Source organism: Crocodylus siamensis, chromosome 5, assembly GCF_052110815.1.
Source record: "Crocodylus siamensis isolate JL-2025a chromosome 5, ASM5211081v1, whole genome shotgun sequence".
NCBI classification, from domain to species: domain Eukaryota; kingdom Metazoa; phylum Chordata; order Crocodylia; family Crocodylidae; genus Crocodylus; species Crocodylus siamensis.
Genome location: NC_143399.1, coordinates 33,684,954 through 33,706,514, shown reverse-complemented (window position 1 = coordinate 33,706,514; position 21,561 = coordinate 33,684,954). Strand labels below are relative to the sequence as shown.

Genomic DNA, 21,561 nt, shown 5'->3' with positions numbered 1-21,561 from the left:
AGATCATCATGGCTACAACATCACTCCAATGCTACTAATACAAAGCAGTAATTCCTTTAATGCTTTTGTTTCATTGAGTTTGCTAAGGGGGACAGAAGTGTTTGTGAGTGAAATTCATGTCTGCTAAAGCACCACCCCCTCCAAAAAAAGTCTTGCTAATTTTATTCCAGAATTAGTATGCTAATTGCCCTCCCTGCGACACTTAGCAGCACAGCTACCCTCCCTGCAACTGCAGTAGTTTGGCACACTAATCCTGTGCCCCTGCCCAACATGTTCATGCCACTGGGGGGAGCCCCACGCGATGGAGCTGGCTGCTTTCCCCACTCCCTGCCATGCAGGTCCCGGGACTCCGCCAGAAGCAGCAGGGAGCCCTGCCCCCCTGCTTCCCAGCAGAGTCCCAGGACCTGAATCTGGTGGGGAAGGCAGCTGACTCCATCATGCAGGACATGATTTTTGGTATGATTTGGTTTTTTCCTGGTTCCAAGATGGCAACACCTCCCCCCGAAAAAGAACATTTCCAGGGCCATGGGGAGAAACTTCTGGTAGCAAAGGTCAGGGGGTTACAGGGTAGGATTTCTGGTCCCAAAATGGTGACCAGGGGGCAGGGCACCTATCAAGGGGTGGGGCTACCCTTGTGGCCCTTGCCAGCTCACCAAAACTCATTATGTGGCCCTCCAGCTGAAATAATTGCCCATCCCTTGTTTAGATATAGTAGCTCCTTCATGAAGTAGAATAGAAAAGTTGAGACATACTTCCTCTCCCATCAGCTTCTAACCCCCTGCGCCTGTTCCCTACCACCGCAATTCCCATCACTTACTCTGCCTCACAACTGTTTTCCTTCCCCACTTATAACAAGAGTAATGGGGAAAGACAAATGCCGTAAGTGTTCCTGAGTCACCCTTCACTGTTAGTTGCATCATACGTAAGAGATTAAACAAAATGGAATGAGGGTAGAAGTTTCTCCTACACAAATAACAGAGGGGAGCTTCAATCCTACACTTGATTAAACAGTATGCCCTAGAGGTCCCATCTTGCTTCAACGTATTGTATTCAAACACCACATTTTTACTTAAATGAATATAATCCTTGGACCAGCAAATAACAACATTAAGACAAGTGGCATCTCTCAGTTTCCCATAGCTTCCTGTTAGATGAAAATTGGATCTGCTTCTTGCCAAGATTAAAAATAGACTGCTAACATTAAAATGAGATCAGTAAGACCTATTGAAAATGTATGCATACCGTGTTCTGATTTTTAAGTCTATTATTCTAGGTGCACTATAGGATTTGAATACAATTGTTTTGCTAAGATATCTAACTAGAGGGGAAGCCATTAATCTTAACTCACGAGGATTTACAATTCTGGTTCATGGTTACTCTTAATGATGCAGATTTCATTCCTTAATTTTTTTAAATTTTAAATATTCACTAAAATGTGAATTATTTAAACCACAAATTGCTTGAACATTAGTCATGTATGTAGAGAGAACCTGTACTTAATTATTTCATCACAAATAATACAGCATAATTCAAATTCTTTTTTACTTTGGAATTTTTTTCCCCCCAGTTGCATAAGCATTTTTTCTTTCTTTTTGTTCCTCTGCAAGTCATCATAGTACTTAATTTTGAAACTATAATGGAAAGTGTTGGATACCAAGCAATTAAAAAAAAACTTAATTCAATACAGCGTACTTTATAACAGCAGACAATGCCTGGGATATTTTAAAATATGCACAGAGTACCTCCTCTTACTTTAATGAATGGCTTTTACAGAATGTGAAGCTGTCCTGCATGCCGTATTTTTTTTATTCAGACCACAGATACACTCATGGTAACAAAGATTACAATCAGTTTTGCTTCTTGTCCTTCCACTTTATTCATAATGTTATTCAGAAGCATATGAACATCAAGAGTACAGCCAGCTCATCTTGTTACAAAACTGCTTTAGTCAATCACTTATGGTAACAGTCATAGCTACTACATACATAGTGTTCCGTGTTTTCAGTTATTATTTAACAAAAAAATATCCGGGAATTTTTCAGGGTTTATTTTCCAAAACCAGGTTGAAATCAGGATAAAAGGAAGAAAAGAAAAAAGTTGGTTTAAATTGGGGAAAATAATACGTTCCCATGGCGGTGAGGGAGGGAGGAAGGCTGGGACTACGGAAGGGGTGTGGAGAGGGGTGCGGCACAGCCCGTCAGCTGCTCCTGGGGCTGCAGTAGGGAGCAAAGTGGAAGGAACTGTCAGTGGGTGCAGGGCAGAGTGCGGGGCATGGCTCTTGCTGCTACATGCACCCAGGGAGGGCTGCGAGCTGTGGGGCTGCACCGGGCTATTCCGGGGGGGGGGGGGCGGTGCATACCCCCAGATCCGCATGCAGGATGAGAGCAGGCTGCTGCTGCAGGCAGGACTGGTGGTGCCATTGGGCTCTTCCCAGTGCTTGGGATGGGTGGCAGCCTGCTCTTGTCTGGCATGCAGAGCCGGTGGCATGTGCCCCCCAGCCCTCCCAGGGTGCAGGTAGCAGCAAGAGCCATGCCCCCCTGCCCCACACCCACTGACATACAGCTCCCTCTGCAGCTGGTGTCACCTCTTCCCGGGGCCGCTGCAGCAGGGGCTGGGGCGAGTATGGACAAGTGAAACCCTGCAGGGTATGGGGCATGGCATAACTTGCCCCTACTCACCCCAACCCCTGCTGCTGTTGCCCTGGGAGCAGCTGATGCCAGCTGCCTCCAGCTGCTGGGCTGCGCTGTGCCCTGAACACCCCCCAAGGCTCCGCTTGTCCCTATTCACCCCAGCTTCTGGGCTGTGTCATACCATGGTGCAGGCAGCTGGTGTCGGCTGCTCCCAGAGCTGCTGCAGCAGGGGTTGGGGTAAGTGGGAACAAGCGGACCCCGGGGGGCACAGGGTGCGGCACAGCTTGTTCCCACTCACCCCAGTCCCTACTGCAGCAGCTTGGGAGTGGTCAATGCCAACTGCCTGCAGCTGCTGGGCAGTGCTACACCCCGAACCCTCCAGGTCTCCACTTGTCCCCACTCACTCCAACCCCTGCTGCAGTGGCCCTGGGAGCAGCCGACACCACCTGCCTGCACTACAGCATGGCACAACACAGGGACTGAGGGGAGTGGCACACAGCCGGATGCAGGTGGCAGGCGTGGGGACCCGATCCTGACCCTAGCACCAGCACTGGCACCTCCCGTCCTGTCCGGAGTAAGAGCCGGGAGCTCTGTGCCCACGGGCAGTGCCTCCAGCCCTGCAGGTCTGTGCAGAGTGGCTGGGTAAAGCGCCTGTAGCAGGGAGTGGGGCTGGGCTCTCCCGCCTGCCTCCCTGGCAGGGCTTGTAGCTCCCAGCGCCTGAGGCAGGGCCGTAGCCGGTGCCACCAGAGTGCAGTTGGGACCCACCCGCCCCAGGAGTGATTCCTGCAGCCCCTCCCAGGGTCAGAGCTGGGAGCCCCACACCCCCAGGCGGTGGCTCCAGCTACCCTCCGGCCCCCACACAACCAATGCCCCCATCTCTGCATGTGGCTGCTGCCACACCCCTTCCCCCACGTCTGGCCGGAAACCTGTGCCTCAGGTAAGCAGAATGTTTATCTTACTGCCACGCCCAGCCATTCCCCACTTGTACTGGTTAACAGGGATTTTACTGTACCTGGTAAAATTGAGTGAACTGAAAAGCTGGTGTAAATCAGTAAAAACTGCTGCAAATCAGTAAAAATCTAATAACTTCAATTAAAAAAAATCAGGGAATTTATCAGTGAAAAATCGGTAAAAACTGAAAACATGGAACACTATACATACAAAAGACCCAGTTCTTTGCCTCTGTATTTAACATAGTTAAATCAGAACAACAGCATTCCATACTGTGACTGACTGCCTGGTAAAAGTTTTGAGTGAATAGGAGAAAGGACCCCACTTTTCCCCAAAGTTTAGAAAAGAAAACACATCAGATTACCTTTGGACACCTACTTGGTGAAGAATAACAAACCTATTCCATCTGGTCAGTCAGATGGGAGGAACATCAGTTTCTGATGAATACCAGTCCACGTCTTCCATTTGCTTTGCTCCACTGTGTCCCCTAAAGATCTTGAGTCACAATTCACACATTTTTCTCATGCTTTGATTGTAGTGTGTTATTAGGAACAAGACTACATTAAGCATCCTTCCAGTGAAAATAAGCAGCACCTGTCTCATCTTCGTGATGGAGCTGATGCCTAGAAAATATCTTATTAAATTCCTTGTATAAACAAGTTCTCTTGTTCAGGATTGTGGAAAAATACAACATTTCTTCCCACCATCAGGATATTCTGCCATTGTATTAGCATTTACATAATGGACTTCTCCTCCATAGTCTAGTGTAAGTTGTTTTGAACACACAAAACAGAGTCCTGTCATCTCTCTTCTAACTCACGGAGGGGTAGGCTCTGAATCTTCAAAAGGTGTCTGGAATATTCCAGTAGTCATACGCATCACATTCTTACTACTAAGGCTGTAGCACAAGGGGAGAAATTTAATTTGAAGTTAGAAGCCTGCAATGGTTTTTCCTGCTCCGTGAAGAAAGATAGCCTCGACCCCCTGACCTTCCCATTTATGGTCCTATTTTAAAAATGTATTGGAGTTTGATAGTAATCATACAGTAGTAGCAGTATATATTGTGTTTTGAACTGTAGTGATGCTATCTTCTTAGCAATGAGAAAGGAAGAAACTGACCGCATCTACACAAGATGCATACTGTGCAGTAGCTCATTACTACTGTGCACTAGCATCACAGGACACGAACTGCGGCACAACACTACAGTGCAGTACTACGGTGCAGTAATGTCGGTTACTGCACAATCATTTAATACTTGGGTATGCAAGTACTAAATGATTGCTCAGTAATAAGTGCAGAGTCAGCGTCTCATGTAGACATGACCACCGAGAATGGAACTTAATAGGTACTTAACAGCTCAAGCGCATCCATATTTGTTTGGAAGAGTTGCAATTTATGGTTCCAGCCACTTGGAACTTGTAGGAATGGCCTGCTAACACATGTCTGAAGAAAAAGAATTCCTTTGAGGGGCCAGTCTTGTACCTGGGAGAGTAACAGTGATGACCAGAAGTAATGCTCCTGGGAAAGAAGTTCCTGCTTTTCTGTGTTTTCTCTCTCGCTATTATCTGATAAGAACCGTTACAGACTAATATATAATAATGGAGTTTATTATATATTTATGAGATGTTAACTGATATTGTAAACATAGGCACTGTCATACTGTATATGAGTCATGGTCCATGTAGATCACTATTCAATCTCCAATCTCCAACAGCAGCCTTCACAAGAAGCTTTAGAGAAAGCAGATATGGGGTCTCATCCTAATTCTCAGAAGTTAGAGATTCCTGTAGACCACAGGACAAGACTTGATATCCCTTCTAAAACTACTTAGGATGAACTACAGCAACTCTGTATTCTCTTACAAAAAAATCATTCTGCATTTTGTTGTTTTTGGCCTTACTTAAATTAATTTTCTAGCAGTATTAAAAAAAAGAATATCAAGATATAAACTTGTACAACTTTTTTAATCCCATATCACAAACAGAAAAAACATTTTGTACATGTAACTGTTACATGCTACAAATACATATATGTATATGTTACAATTTTAAATACTGGGCCATTCACTTTAACCATTTCTGCTTCAAACAGCTTTTGCTCATGTTCCTTTCTTTATGTGCTCAGCTTGTTGTACAACAGATATTATTTCATTGTTTCCATAAGTCTCCCATATGAAGAATTCTTAGAGATGGTTACAACCAGAGATAACAGCCACTTTTGTATCAGTACTTTTTAGTTAATTCCCATAGTGAAGTACCATTAAAAAGGTATTAGAGGAGCTCTGCTTTTTACTCATATTAATTTGTCTTAGCACTGAACATAAATCTTAGAATTCATCACATTTTTCTGTCTATGAACCATTCAGCTTAAGGAGACAAATAGACCCTTGGTTTAATTCCTCTGGCTTTGTTATTGTTACTCCATGGATGAATTTGGCCTAATGACTCTGCATTTCCTACCCCAATATGGTATGAAACACACAGAAATGGGACTGTAATTTAGACAGCTTTGTTGTATTAATGCAACATCATCACTGTGTTACTCAACACCTTTCTACAAAAACCTTACACCACTAAATAGCAATTCAATTAGTCTCTGAGCACCGTTGGCTCCCTTTTGCTAATACCTTAACCAAAGAACCCTCTCATTCCTTTCAGCATTAAAGTGATACATAATGACAAGTCAAACAAAAATGTAAGATAGAAATGGCTCACTAATCTACTACATTGGGAAACACTGCTTGACCACAGAAGTGCTAAAGAAAACTAGCATCTTAGTACAAAGTTAGAAATAAATGACAGAAAAATGTTCAAGTACTAGAGCAACATTTTTTGGAGTGCATACACAGCAACACCTTTCTAATGTGACCGCTCGAGACTGATAAAAATTGTTTGCTATCTGAGGGTACTTTTCCAGTGACACTACTCGCTATGTGCTATTTTACATTACCCTGCTAATTTCCAAAAGGTGCTTACATTGAAATAATAAAATGGGCCTGATCCTGCTCCCATTACATGTTGATAGCAAAACTCCCCCTGATTATAATAGGAGCAAGGATCAAATCTCAATTTCTTTTCCAGGATACTAAGCTGAAAAGAATCTTGAGAACTGACTGAAACATTAACAAGCCATTGACAAAACCCCCATTGCCTCAGTTCTACAGGACAACCAACGGAAGTTGTGTCACCCCTTAGAAAATCTAGGGCAACATAAGGTGCATGCAAGAAGCATATTTCAGCTTTATCATTTTACTGAATCAAACCCTACCTGCCAATATAACCTTTGAGAAAATGCACACAGAGAAGTTGAACTCTGTAGGTCAGGAGAGAATGAATTATCACAATTTGTGAAATACCATAGGCCAGGATTATTCAAAGGACAGACCACAGGTCATACCTGGCTCAAGAGGGGTTAGCATATAAACCTGGGCCCAACCCAGCCACTGCTCCCCCTCCCCCTCCCCCTCCATTGGCTCCAGTTGCTGCAGTGGCCAGGGTTTCCTGGCTCCCCTTCCCTCCTTTAACTTCGGGCTCCTGCCCCTGTGTCTGGGGGTGGGGTGGTGGAAGGGCACTGCACATGTGGCAGGGAGAGACCCTGACAGCCCAGGCAAGGAGGAACCCAGGCTGCTTGCAGCTGGGAAACTTGGGCTGCTTGTGCTGTACATTATGTGAGAGAGAGGAAGTCAGACTGCTCACATGGTGGGAGAGACCCCAGGGCTGTGATATGCAGCATCTGTGGCTAGAGTACTGTGCTGCTCCTTGTCATCCAGAAGATGGACAGTCCAGCTATCAGCTAGGGCAACAGTTCCAAGTGCTACATCCCACCTTATTATACAAGTCTTAAGTTGGTTGATCTCTGATAGCCATTTCCATAACAAGTTCTTCTCTGACCCATTTCCCACTCCAAAAACTATGCTCTGTACATCTTTGAAGAGCTGGTGTACAGCACTTCTCCAATGTGTGAAGATTTTCCAACATGGGTCCACTCTCTAGTTTCTCAAGTACCTTCATCTCTGTACAGGGAAACTACAGTTCTGTTTGATTTAGCCTTCTATGCTTTCACTGGAGATTGGGAGGCCAAGACTTGGTTCATTCTATTTTCCCTTTTTCTTAAGGTTCAACTGAAGCAGGGGTGGCCAACTTGTAGTGTGCATGCCACAAATAGCACAGGCATCGTGTGTGTGCCATGTGGCAGATCAGGAAGAGAACAGAGCACAGCAGCAGCAGATAGGGCAGGGAGCAGGTCGAGCCAGAAGCATAGGGTAGGAAGCAGAAAGCAGAGCAGCAGGTCAGGCAGGGGAAGGGGATGAGAGTGGCACTCAGGGAAGGTGGAGGGCTGATTCGTGGCATGCCTGCCAAATATGTTGGCCCACACAAAACAAAAGGATCACACTTCCAACATTGCTAAGTTGTGTTATTAGTGGAGAGTAGCCATTTCATTTAATTATACAGTTTGGTTGTATTTCAGAATAGAAACCTGTACAATGAAAGGCACTGGAAAAGTCACTTACTGAGAATTTTGTCATGCTTTTCAGGTTTTCTTTTTCATGTGGCAAACACAGCTGCAATGGCTAGGAGTGTTGGGGGAAAAAAACCTCTCACTAGTATAGTTTTGCAAGACCCAAATTCCTGCCCTATCCCTGTAAAAACAATCCATTTTTGGGTACAGCATTTGTAATTCTCAGAAATACTGAGAAATAATGTCTTTTGCCAATAAAGGCTGCCTCCCCATTAGGCATCTTGGCTGATATAACCACACCAATGCCTGACAGTGTAGATTAGCCCTTAATCTAGTAAAAATGTGATGTTTCTAACCAAAACTACACCCTGATCTGACTAGCATCTTCCATGGAAGAGAGAGGGAGGCCTGGTTTGCCCCCACATAGTCTATTTCATAATACCAAGTGCGTGAGCATTCTCACAATACAGGATTCTCACTGAAATATTGGCAAGTAGTCTCCTCTTGCATGAGGAGGCTGTTTCCCTGAAATTTTCACCAGCCATTTGGATCTGATTACTATTTAAATCTGAAGTGAAAGAAGATGACTGAAATTCAAGTCTCCCTTGTCTCTGTGGGTTTTTTTGTGTGTTTTATTTGGCTCTGCACATACTTCCCCAGGGAGATGATTCTGCAACATTTCAAGGATGACTTGGCCAGCTTTAACTGCAGTAACAAGAAGAAATGTACACACTGTACTGATGCTGTAGTAATCTAGCCTGTCTGCATTACGTTATAAAATCTACAACTGGTTCTGGAATATTTGAGAGGAGGAATACGGAAGAGTCACCAGGAAGAATGAAATACATACTAGCCTATGAGATGCTGCAGTTTAATGCTTTGTAGTACAGATGTGACAGTTAACTTTGAGAAAGGCTGGGTGGTAATCTGTCCCTCTGTGCAATCAGAGGAAAAGAAAACAAATGCATAAGACAAGGCCAGATAACAATAGATTAGGCAGGCTTATTCATGGAAAGATATCTTGAATAGGGCTAAAATCGAGTTCAGTTGCAACAATACATGGACTAGTATTTCAAATGTATTCTGAAATGTCATCATTTTAGCTTTAATTTATGGCCTGTATCCTTATAACCAGGTACATTATGCAGGGCAACCAGGATTCCCATGATTAAGTACTCACTAAAATAATAAAGACACTGATATACAAGTTTTTATTGCTTATTGTAAGCTACCCTGAGCCTGTCTGGAGAAGGGCCACATACATGTCTAATAAATAACGAAACAAAACAAATCGTTTAGGGTGTAAAAAGAAAAGCACTTTAATCTTTTTCTCTTGTAAAGAAAAAAGTTTTAAAATTAAGCAAGAGATAGTATGTTTGGTAGTAAAATATGGTGTTACAAGGTATTGGATTTGTTTGGACTCTGCCCTGGTATTAAATTCTGTGCTGGGAGCAGGAAGGGAAAAGCATATTTGGCTCATACAGGAATAAAGGGACTAGTATGAGCTTCACTTGCTCTTATGAAGTGGGGATAGATAACTGCATCTTAAAGTGTTACCCAGCCACATGTTCAGGCAAGTAATGGTGCAATAAAACTAGAAATGGGCCACAAAATTCTTACACAAAAAATGTGTCTTGAGTGAGGGTTCAGCCAGGACCTTGGTGGCTGGGCCTGCAGACAGGCCATGGGAGGGAACTAGGTTAGCAGGGTGGTTAGCAAGAGATATAGTCTGAGACAAGCTGAGATCAAGGGTCAGGAAACTGATGCCGAGTTCCAAGGCAAGTCAGGATGCCAGGAAAACCAGAGAGAGCAGAACCAGCACCAGCAAGTTTCAGGTAAGATCTGAGATCAGGGTCAGTTAAAGCTAAAGCCAGGTCAGAAGTCAGGAGAACCAGGGAGGGCTGTGAATGCAACGCTTGCTGGAACAGACTGAGGCTATGTGAAGGCATGAATGCAACCTGAGGCTGCAGGTATGTTTAAAAGGGGCGAGTGGTGCTTTCAGCAGCCAGTCTGGTTGCAGAGAATAGGGTCAGCCATACTGGGCCAAGGATCAGGGGCACATATGGTAACTCACATGCCTGACCCAGCCAGGTCTGATTGATCAGAATCCCTGACAATGATTTTCTGGCAGGTTTCCATTGGGCCTTGAATTGAACTGGGGTTCCCATCAGCCAACAATCACCTGATCATTGGCCAGATCTAGGACCATACCAGGGTGTGAACAGGTCCTGGTGGTCCCTGCTGATCGTCAGCTGGTGGAGACAGGTTGAGTTCAGTTTGAGTCCCGATTTTGCTGACAATCAGCTGATCATGAACATGAATGGAACCAGGGCCAGTTCTGGTCCTGGTATAGTCCCTGCTGGCTGAGGATATACTGATCACTGGCCGGACTGGTACTGCACAAGGGCTTGAACTCCAGTGCAGTCCCAATCCTGCCAACAATCAGGTGATGATGGGTGGATTCTGGGGACTGAACTGGGGTTCAGATCAGTCTCTGTGGGTCCAAGAAGCCAGCCAACAATCATTGGCTGACTTTTTGGCACCTGGCTGTCAACTTGCTGGTGCAGGAGAAGTCAGAGACCACCTCCCTCTGCACATGCAAGTAAGGCATGATGGAATCTGGTCCTCAATCCCAAAAAAATCACATGTCCTGCCATGCATCCATGGCATAGTAGGAGGTGCAATTGTTAGGATTAGGGATTATATCCCATTGTGCCTTTAAATAATGTCTGTTAGTGGCCTTAAAGCCTCAAAAAAGGATCATTGCACAGAGATCTCAGGCTAGCCTCTCGGTTAGAACTATTATTCCTTCTTTATACATATTAGAATAGCAGAAATGGAAATTCCCATGCTATGATTCAGCATGGAAAGAGAGCCTTTACAAATTACCTTTGTAGTGGAAAGGGTTGCCAATGGCTAGCTGACTGAAAACATGACTCCCACTACATAGCACCAAGTTCATACTTTGGCAACGCGGTTCTACTTTATCTTCCCCTCATACTGTAAACTACCTTCAGATGGCATCAGTGGGAATTTAATATTTGCTTTTACGAACACTATTCCACACATAGGTTCTTTTACAGCTTTCATCACAACAGTGCCCAAGTGGCTTGGAATAATGTACTCAGCAACATAAGTAACAGCTGTAGCATTTGGTTGCCTTATTGCTTCCACAGAAAAAAAGTGGGTGCTGTAGAATCATGGGATTTTGGCAGCAGCACTACTAAGTAGCAGCAAGCATGTACCTGTGTTTGTTACGAGGTAGCCTGGTTGAAAAGCATGCCTTGCATTTGGAACAGGGAGTAGAGTGATTTGTGATGACAGCATTTTATTCTAGTCTCAGACCAAATCTTTGTGAAAGACAGTTTGATTGTAGGCCTCCCTTCCCTGATATTCTATAGATGTTGGATGTAGGGTGCTAAGTACCTTAGAGATAAGGTTGAGACCTTTAACTTGATTCTTGAAAATGAACTTGAACTTGTTGCTGCAAAATTTGGTTTTGTTGTGCCATGAAGTACAGAGTCTTGACTACAAAGAAAAGGCTATAGTGTTAAAGCAGACAATTTATTTCATTTTCCTTAAAGGAAGTTCAAGCTGGCTCGCTGCAACAGAATGTAGACGGAACAGTAAAGAATTGTTTAAAGGGAATAAAGTCACCCTTCTGGCTACATGTGTATTAGGGAAATTCTTTCAAAAGGAACCTTCCAAACGTGAATTACCTGTTTTTAACTTTGCCATCAAAGACAAAAATAAATTATTCACAAAACTACTGACCAGAAATGGGGCTTTCCTCTTCTAATTCATGGTTCAAATTTGACTCCAATAAACAAGCATTTTTGTCCAATAGCTGGTTAAAAGTATGCAAGAAATCAGCTGGTCATTTTAACTCCTGTTTATATTAGAAAAAGAATCCAGTAGTGACAAAAGCATCAGCAACTGGTTTCAGTGGCATTCTTCTATTGGCACCTAAGTGACTGACTGCTAGTGTACAAAGGATAAAGCCATTTATCACTACCACTATAGTGGCAATGAATATAACCTTGCACAAAGGATAAAGCCATTTATCACTACCACTGTAGTGCTGGTGAATATAACCTTGCACCATCTACAACAGATGTGGGCAAAATACAGCCTGTGGGCCAGATTCAGCCTGCCAACTAGTTGCACCTGGCCATGGGCAGCTAGCCATGAACTCATGGGATCTGGCCCACGGCAGCCAGTGCTTCCAGCTCCAGCTGCTGCGTGGTGCCAGGTGTGTGGGACCATTTCTGCTGTGCTGAGTAGCAGGGACTGCTTCTGCCCAGTGCTGACATGGCAGCAGCAGCTGTGGACTTGTGTGGACACCCCAGTCCCCACCTGGAACCTGCCAGCTGACGCTGTTGCCCACCTGGGTATGTTTCTACCGTGCCACGCAGGTGCAGACAGACAAACAGACAGACCCTTGAGAGGACAGCAAAACTCACTAAAGTGGCCTTCAAGTCAAAACAATTGGTCACCTCTGATCTCCACTATATTGTTTCAACACCAGTAAGTAGCAAACATGGGTGAAGATCAAAAGCACAACTGTCTCAGCTAAAGATGGAATCCATTACACAGAGGAACACCACGATATAGATAAACTCCAAATTCCTGGGATCACTTTAACACAGAACTGAAAAACGGTGGAAAAGTAGATTGAGAGCTTACACCGAGCTCCTCTTGTCGAGAAAACACAGACGGTACAAATTCATAATGCATACAATCTCTTGTTTTGCATAAGCATTACCATTTACTTAACCAAAACGAAGGCCCATTTATACAGACAGTCCTGTTCTACTCAAGCCCAGCACTGGATGACACCTCATATCTAAGGTAGTAATTTCCAAAGAGACCCCTTGTTTTACACTGTACTCAGTGGTTCACGACTAGGCCTCCTGGGCATAATAAAACTAATAACACCAGCAAATTGCTTCTTACCATTTTAAACCCTGACCTTACAATAAGAATCATACATATGCATGTACCTATGCATGGCCTCACTACTCTCAAAAGGTCAATACAAAAGACTAAGAGGTTGCAAGCTGCAGCCCCAGCTCACACCACAAACACAGATTCAGGGTGTTAATTTGTTTTAAAGGGTGATCCCATCTCTACAGATTAAGTGTCTAAGAATCAAGCTTTCCATTGCTTTGCCCTGAACCTCTAAAATAGTGGGGGCCAAACTATCTGGCAGGTGTGCTAGTAGGCCCTCCTTCTCCCCAAGTATCACTCCAGTCCCCTTCCTTTGCCCAGTCTGTTGCCTTGTGCTTTCTGCTCCCTGCCCCATCTGCTGCCATATTCCCTGCTCCCTCCCCAATCTGCTGAATGCCACACACCAACTGCCCATACAATGGATTGAACATCCCTGCTCTAGAACATGGTGTTAAGTGTGAGAAATCAGAATGCAAACCAGCAGTCTGAACCAAAGCAAACCACCTCACCTCTAGTGTGTGCAGCAGAACCCATTTCCAATGCCATCAGTTTCCATTGGACTATCAACAATTACCACCATTGGGAAAACTAGGACCAAAGCAATAGTATTTTAAGTAACTAGCTGACTTTATTTTGACACTACAACTTCTTTAGAATTAATTTAATCAAGAGCTGTAATTCATAAATAAAAATTATATAAAGGCCAATATATAAGCAGCAAATACTAAGATCATGATATATACAGATAAGTGAATCTTACAAAATGCAAGCCTAGGATGTTTGGCATTTTCATATGCACCTCATGTAAGGTATTTTCTATGTCAAAAATTTCACCTAAATGTAGATATTATCAGGGCATTACATTTGTTGCACTTTACATGCTGTTGGTTATGCTATAAAAATGGTGGATCTGCCACAAAAACACCGAACCCACCCCAAAGAAGTCACTGTTTGAGAAAGCAATTTCTTTGTGGCTCAAAACTGTTCCACCACAAATTTAACATCTGCACAGGTCTCTCTGAGCCCCTCTGGCCCAGTATCCCACAGTACTCTATTCTCTCTCTCTCTGCCTCCAAAGGTTGGGGGCCAGGGAGGGAAGGAGACACAGTGGCTGGCTGAGTCCCTGACAGCCTGACCAGCAGGAATCCGTCAGGGAGCCCTGCAGGAACTGGTTTGCAGCAGTGGCAGGGGTTGATCTAGTAATGCAAACCACCCAGTCAGCCTTTGCAGGCAGCCCTGTCACAAATGTTGCCCAGTGACAAATGTAACTGGGCTGCCTATGAGATAGAAACTTTAAAAGACTGCTAGTGTTCAACCACCAGCAGCCTTTTAAAGTTTCCCACTTGCATGCAGCCCCATCAGGAATGTCTGTCTCCTTGAAAACCTCCCCCGGGAGTAATGGGAGCTAAGAAGTAGCCTTCTTTTGTCTCCTGGCTAGAAAGCATGCCTTTATGGCAACTCTGTTATGCTTCAGCCAGGAAGCTGTGCACATGTCCATACCCAAGAGCGATCTATATTTTTTATAGGGCTACAAAACTTCATGGTGTTACAAAAATAACATGTCAGCAGTCTCAGAGAACTAAAGGATTTAGGAAAGCTAGACTGGAGATGTGTTAAAGATTTAAATCTCAATAAAGTCAACAAGGAATTGGTATCAGGATTTAAAGGAATAAAAAGTAAACTATAACACAAGTGTTTTTAAATTAATTCATGGAGCAAATTCTGGGTCATCCTTTACATACACAAAAGTAAATTCTAAGTGTTCAAATGATGGGAATTTTTACCCCTGGGAAGGAAGCGAGAACAGATCAGAGCAGACAGGGTAATCACCAGTAGTCTTTTGGAAGGTAGACTGAACTGGAAACCTGTCTCTTTACAGCCTGATAAATAGCAAGGAACTGTAGAACTTTGGTCTTTATAGTCCATTTTCAGAACTTGATCATCTATTCAGTCTTGACAGTCCATATAACCTCGCAAAAATGTATAAAAATGAAAAGATACTGATCATTTCCACAGGATAATTACCATGATACCCATTTCTCCAATGTTTCGTTCTTTGTTTCTATTAGCCAAGTTGAGAGTGATTATAATAAATCTGACTGATCAGAGTATGAATTTCATGCAAACAGTGCAATTAAATTTTATGAAGCTGACCGCAGGTCAAAAGTTTTATAAACTGGCACTAGGTTTACCGAACATGCACTTTTCTTTGTATTATTAAATAACAGAATTGCTAATTACATCAATCAACAAATATAAAAAGCCTAGAAGTAATTTTTCTTTAGATTTATTATTTCAAAGGCACTTAGTGTTGTACATTTATATAGCGCCTTTTCCCCACAAAGCGCTTTACAATATACACACATACAGGAATTTTTTCCCCCACCATTGAAATGCAGGCACCTCTGACCGCACCACTGCTGCTTCAAAATATCACCAGCATGAGACTCCATACTTGAGGCCATGGAGATGCTTCTCAGTATTTTCAGTCTCAGCGTGACTTATTATATCCTTTATTTTCAAACTTCCAGCTTGAGCAATTAAAAAGACTGCAACTAGAATACAAACACCAGAGCTTAATTTTGGAACTGAATCACAATTTGTTCACCTTCACTAGATTTTTAGTTTCTTTGTCAGACTGACAATAAAAACATTTTTTTAAACTAGATTTTTTTAGTTTACCCTCAATGTAGGTTTTGGGACATCAAGACCTAGATGTTTAAAGATTTAAGGACCTGGTTTTACGAGGAAATGAGTGCCGTCAATTTCAACTGATGTTATGTTACAGAGATAGAGATATTCTTCCCTTGTTCTGAAGCAGAATCCGTGTCCGTTTTTAAGGCAAAACTGAGGATGTTTATCACCCAGTGCTGTTAGTAACCATTTTGAATTGTAAAGCACCCTGGGTCTTGCTGCAGAAGATGCCATATAAATGTGTTTTGAGAGGTTTTTGCTTGTTAGTGTCAAAAAACACATAACTAAAAACACATTTTTAAAAAATATCCTAAATCTACTACTTTACATCACTGAAGATGTCTCTCTAACCAAAAAAATAAAAATGGAAATCCTAATTTAAGGATTGTTTTTGCTTTGACTCTTTAAAAAGGTACTAAATCATTTCCCTTAAAAAATGTTGCATTGGGGATGAAAAATTTCACAAAAAAAGCTATCATGGTAAACCCCGATAATATAGGGCAATAAGAAATACACTAGTCATTTACAGCAGTACTAGCTGCTTCACTATAAATTATGACTTGAAAGTTTAAAATTTAATTTAAATTAAAATGTAGTAAATATGGTAGCTTTTTGACCTCTTGTGGAATGAACACACAATTTGTTTCCCTGATCCCTAAATGAAATTAGGCTTCAAAGACATATTTTTTTGATTAACTCTGTAACTGTTCAAATTTACCTGCTGTGTCATTGGGTAGCTGAATGTAGTCATTGGCATTTCTTGTGTGAAGAAAGATCACCAGTAAATGATATGTACAAGGACTATGATAATCTCAAAATTTCAGGTTTCAATACAAGAGGGAAAGTGTTTACACAGAGTAACAATTTTAACATGAAAGATGGTATCCAGTATTCACACAACTAAGCTACTCACTAACGGGCAGATGTAAACCCATACGCATATCAATTTTACAAAAAGAAAATAAGTATTTAAAACCTTGATAAAAGATGTACAGGAGATCACATTTATTGCATATTCAGTGCATGCCTTCATGTCGTGCATTCTTATGTTACAGCGTGTGTGCAACACCAAAGAGCTATCAGACCTTCAGTGCATACCAAGGATTTTTTTTGGTAGCATGGAATACAACCGAACACTCTCAGTGACCACCACACTCCTACGCCCTGATCTTTTTTGCGATCCTGTTAAATCATGTAGCAGCTATAGTAACTGTGACTAGAACTATTTTTCATATAAAGCATTAGATGTACTTGCAGCTGTCTTTTCATTAGATTTGACAGCTGGAATAATAACCAGTACTCCAGGTCTAGTAGCTCATAGATACTGTTTGGGAACTAGCTGTGTATAATTTAAAAACTTACAGAACAATTGCCTAATTGATCAGAAACAGTAAAAGAGCCCTCTGGAAAATGGAGACATCCTGAAGAATTTGAGGTGTACCATTTCAAACATGGCAAGAAAATAAATGAACCAAAACCCCAGAATGAGGATTACCATCACAGCTCATCTTAAAACCCAAACTATACAGTACAGCTGCTGAATAGGTGTTCACCTTAGTTTGAAAAGGTTGCCAAAAGGGGAGACTGGAGAAAATGGCCACTAGCCTTATCCCAGGAATAAGAGCATACAGGACAGATAGAAGTCTGCCACTGACCAATGAAATGGAACTTTCAAGGAGAGGTGATAAAGGTTTCAGAGGGAAGGATGGATTTTGAGTCCATTCTTTTTCTCCCATTAAAGTCAATGGTAAAATTCCTATGGACTTCAAAAGGAGGACTGGTCTCAATCTGCTTCCCTCCACCATTTCCTTGGGAACTAAAATCATACTCAGCTCCCTAGAACTGTCACATTAACACAATTCTAAACAGGAAATATTCAAGCTGCCAGAGGGATCTATAGATAGACCAACACTGGAAAGGCTCCATACGCACAGTGGGATAAGCCTATCATTTTAGCAGCAAAAAAAGTTGCTCCTGCCATCTTGGTTTAGCCCACCTACACCAGACGGTGTACATGCAAACACTGACCATAACACACAGTTACAGAAAGTGTGTCTACCCAAGCTAGCACTGTGATAAGATAACATGCCATAAAAAGGGCTGCAATACATGGGATAATTCAGAAGTATTAATAGAATAGATGATACAAACCGACAACTGTTTGGCCAGGGACAAAAAAAAAAAAATGTAGTAACCCTAATTTTAACTGGGTTCTTCACTGAAGGAAAGGAAGGTCCATAAAAAAAAAAAATATCAGATGAACTGACTTCAAATGGTTTACATCTTTAGACAAATCAGATTACATTGATTTAAGCCCAATTTAATTTAGGCAGGTTTTAAACCACAAGAATAAGGACATTCTTAGTACATATTAATAATTAAACCAACATATACACAATTAGCAATATCCTACATAATAATAAATGTTTAAATAGCTTGTTTTGGATTATTCTATATCTAGTTAATTTGTTTAAAAAACAAGCCAAGTAGTTTTATTTTACAATGCACTGTGCCTTTCTACACATTTCTTGTAATCAGTCTCTGTAGCACTGCACCTTTATAGATTTTATGATCCAAATTCAATGGTGTCTTCAGTAATTCTCTTGAACTCATAATTTCCTCTCCCATCCATGTGTAGATAAAACTGTGGAATAAAAATTATGCATTAACAACGACAAAAGATATTTTTGTTACTTTTGTTTACCGCAACAAATTTTAGTAGAAAGCAATTTGTTAAAGGAGTAAAATCTAAACCCCCATTGAACTGGTTAAGGAATAATTGAGTCCTACTGCAATGCCTGAACAACGTAATCACCTCTGAGAGACAGTATACTGTTACTTTTGTATACAGTCTCTCTCTATCTGCTGGTAGATATAATTACTTGATTTGTTGTGATAATTATATATGCGAGTTACAGGTCACTTACATAATGGATACCCAATTTTAAGAATATATGGCATTAATTACATGCGATACTGTGTAAGCTTTTGTCCATATAAAATTAGATATACTGTTTTTGTTTTTATACTGTTTTAAACATTCAAAAGGGTTTTCAGAATGCTTCACGTAATGAGCAATCCTTTCCAATCTTCTATGTAAAGGCAGAATTCCCCACCAGAACCTGAATGCATCCACCAGATTTCTTCACCTCTACAGTCTTTGGGAATGGGTAAAACTATCTTATATTGTAAAGGAAACAATGGCTGCTGCTGCTGTCATCATCATCATGTATTTATTTATTTTTTACAGGATTAAAAACATCCTAAGTATTCAACTGTATTAAAATCAAATTCTTGTTTTTATAAACAAAAACTCTTAACTGGCTTTTAGGGCACGTACAAAAAAGTTAGACATACAACTCTAACAAAATTTAATGAGTATACTTGTAAACGCATTCATTAATATCCTAATTTGAAAAACTTCACGATTGTTTAGCTACAAGCCCCACTAATGAATACCCCTAAATGACAAAAATACTCTGACTTTTGGATATTTTATATGGATAGCTCTTCAGGACAGAGCTGTCTGTATAATTTAGAACTGTAAACTGTTTCAATTTTCATTAGTATTTGTGAATATTTCAGATACTGCTAAAGGACTATGAAAATAACATCTATCATCCTTTAAGCAAGCATATTTGGTTGAAAGGCAAGATATTAGAACAAAATTGGATTTATAGCTCTTTTATACACAAAAAAGGCTTAACCCGTAATCCCCAAGAAAAAACAAAGACTACATACGTCATGGTGTTTCCACAGAGACTTTCTATGAGAGACTGTGAACAGCGTGATGCCAACCTATGGTAAGAGAACATACACAATAAACATAAACACATACAATATTTTAACTAATTTCCTGATCATCTTGCTTAATATTTTAAAAGGTGAGCTGTGTGTGTGTGTCTCTCTGTCTCTCTCTCACACACACACACACACACACACACACCCTTCCCCTTCAAGACTTTAATAATTAACAGGGAATGTATGTAACCACACAGAATTTTTAAGAGAATTAGAAATGATGGTGTAAGAGAAAGGGGAAAAGAAGTGTGAACAGCATGGTGTTTAAAATATTTTCCTTTAGTTGATTTTTGAAAGGTGTTCTAACAGGTTTAGCTTTTATCTTAAATAAATATACTGGTTTTTAAACTCCAAGCCCTAGATTGCAGCATGGCCAGTAAGAGAGGTTTTATGGCACAAAAAGTATAAAATTATCTTGGGATGTTAGACAGACTTAGATGTTAGACAAGTGTGAATAGTTTGTTTGAAATTAATTATTGAATTATACAAATTTGATGTTTTTTACCAGTTTTTCCACAAACAACATAAATATTATACTTCATTTCTACTTTAACTTGTAAAGAATCCAAAAACAAAGTCAAAACCAAAACCTTACCTTCCGGCAGTGATTGTAAATGTATCCTTCTACATCAACACTAACAGCACTAGTACATTCATCCAAAATTGCAAACTGGGGTTTATGATAAAATAATCTTGCCATCTGAAATGCAAAGCAAAATAGCATTTGTGAATACAGAACCAATTCTATAATATCAAGAACCACCAATTTCTATAACATCAAGAATTTTAAATAGAAAGCACTTAACTAAAAACTAGAAAGTTACCAAGACAAAAATATATTAATCTTTAACTATTATTAGCCCAATAATGCAGACAGTATTTTAATTTATTCACTCACAGAAAATAAATATAGATACAACAAAAAAACCAAAATTTCATATTAAAGCCATAAAAGATACTGCCTATCTATAAGCTAATTTTCCTAAGTTTCAGATGTTATTTTAAAAAAAAAAAAAAACAGTAAAAATATTTACTGACTAGACACTGATTGAGCTTCAAATGAATTGTTCTAATGCACAGAATTTTGTGAGCATGTGACAAAGACATACCGCCATTCTCTGTTTTTCTCCTCCACTGAGCACATCCATCCAGTCCTGAACACTATCCCAGCCACCCTCACGTTCCAGGATTGGACCCAACTGGACATTGTCCAAGTACTCCTGCAGTACCTTCCAGGAGAATAATGGTTATAGGTATAGCTTTATATATGCTTTACATTGTAATGACTCCTCATATTAGCACAGGTATATCTATTAATACCATTCAATAAATATTCATTTAATTCATCCAAAATACTGGTGCTAAAACATTAAAAATATAACCAAACTTAATCTACTTAATTGCCACAGCAATGTGATTAAAAATGAATGACCACTTAAACATACTTAAAGGAATACTGAAATTCAACAAAGTCCCCAAGTTCAAACTTTACTCCAAACATTTAGCATCTTATTGCCAAAGCATTTAAAAACATTAGTACTACAACTTGCAGTAGTAGGACCCATTTTTGCAAAGTGCTCCATGCAGGTATGTTCATGAAAATAGGGAGGAGCTGCTTGCATAGAGTAGCTTGCAGAAACACAGTCTTACGGGGCCTATCAGCAAATAAATGGGAAATAAAGTCAGGCTTTAGCAGACAGATAATAGTCTTAACATCTCTTGGCCTGGAATGCTAATGGGAAGTTTGTAAATGGGTAAAGAAACAGCCATTCAGTATGGCATAGTTAAAGGCAAACTGATAAGGACCCTGGACTGGTTACAAATTTATGTTTACCACATAACTTACAAGAAAAGGAAAGGTAGGGTAAGAGAAAGCCTGTTATGCTGCAAAATGTCTCAGATGGAAGGTTTTTAGGATGATCAGTTTTATTAACATTTTATGTTTGTATTCAATGTGGGGGGTGGGGTGGGGAGGCTTAGAAAGGGTTTCAGAACAGGTCTGTAGTTTGAAAAAACCTGGAGTTCTTTTCAGAAAATAGCAAATATCCCTAAACTTAAAAATAGTTTCATAGTTTC

General features: G+C 40.9%; 1 protein-coding gene across 3 annotated transcripts in view; it reads right to left on the bottom strand.

Annotated features, from left to right (window-relative positions):
- Positions 1–8,139: 8,139 nt before the first annotated feature.
- Positions 8,140–21,561, bottom strand: part of ABCD3 (ATP binding cassette subfamily D member 3) — a 66,255-nt gene continuing 52,833 nt past the window's right edge. For 2 of the 3 annotated variants that reach the window (XM_090047261.1, XM_090047259.1), the window contains exons 20-23: positions 20,595–20,714; positions 20,081–20,185; positions 19,426–19,482; positions 8,140–18,328 (exon numbers count right to left, since the gene is read on the bottom strand). In XM_090047261.1, the coding sequence (XP_089903387.1) occupies positions 18,251–18,328; positions 19,426–19,482; positions 20,081–20,185; positions 20,595–20,714 (360 nt within the window). In that variant the 3' untranslated portion in view covers positions 8,140–18,250. The remainder of the gene's footprint in view (positions 18,329–19,425; positions 19,483–20,080; positions 20,186–20,594; positions 20,715–21,561) is intronic. The other variant, XM_090047260.1, reaches the window with a different exon arrangement.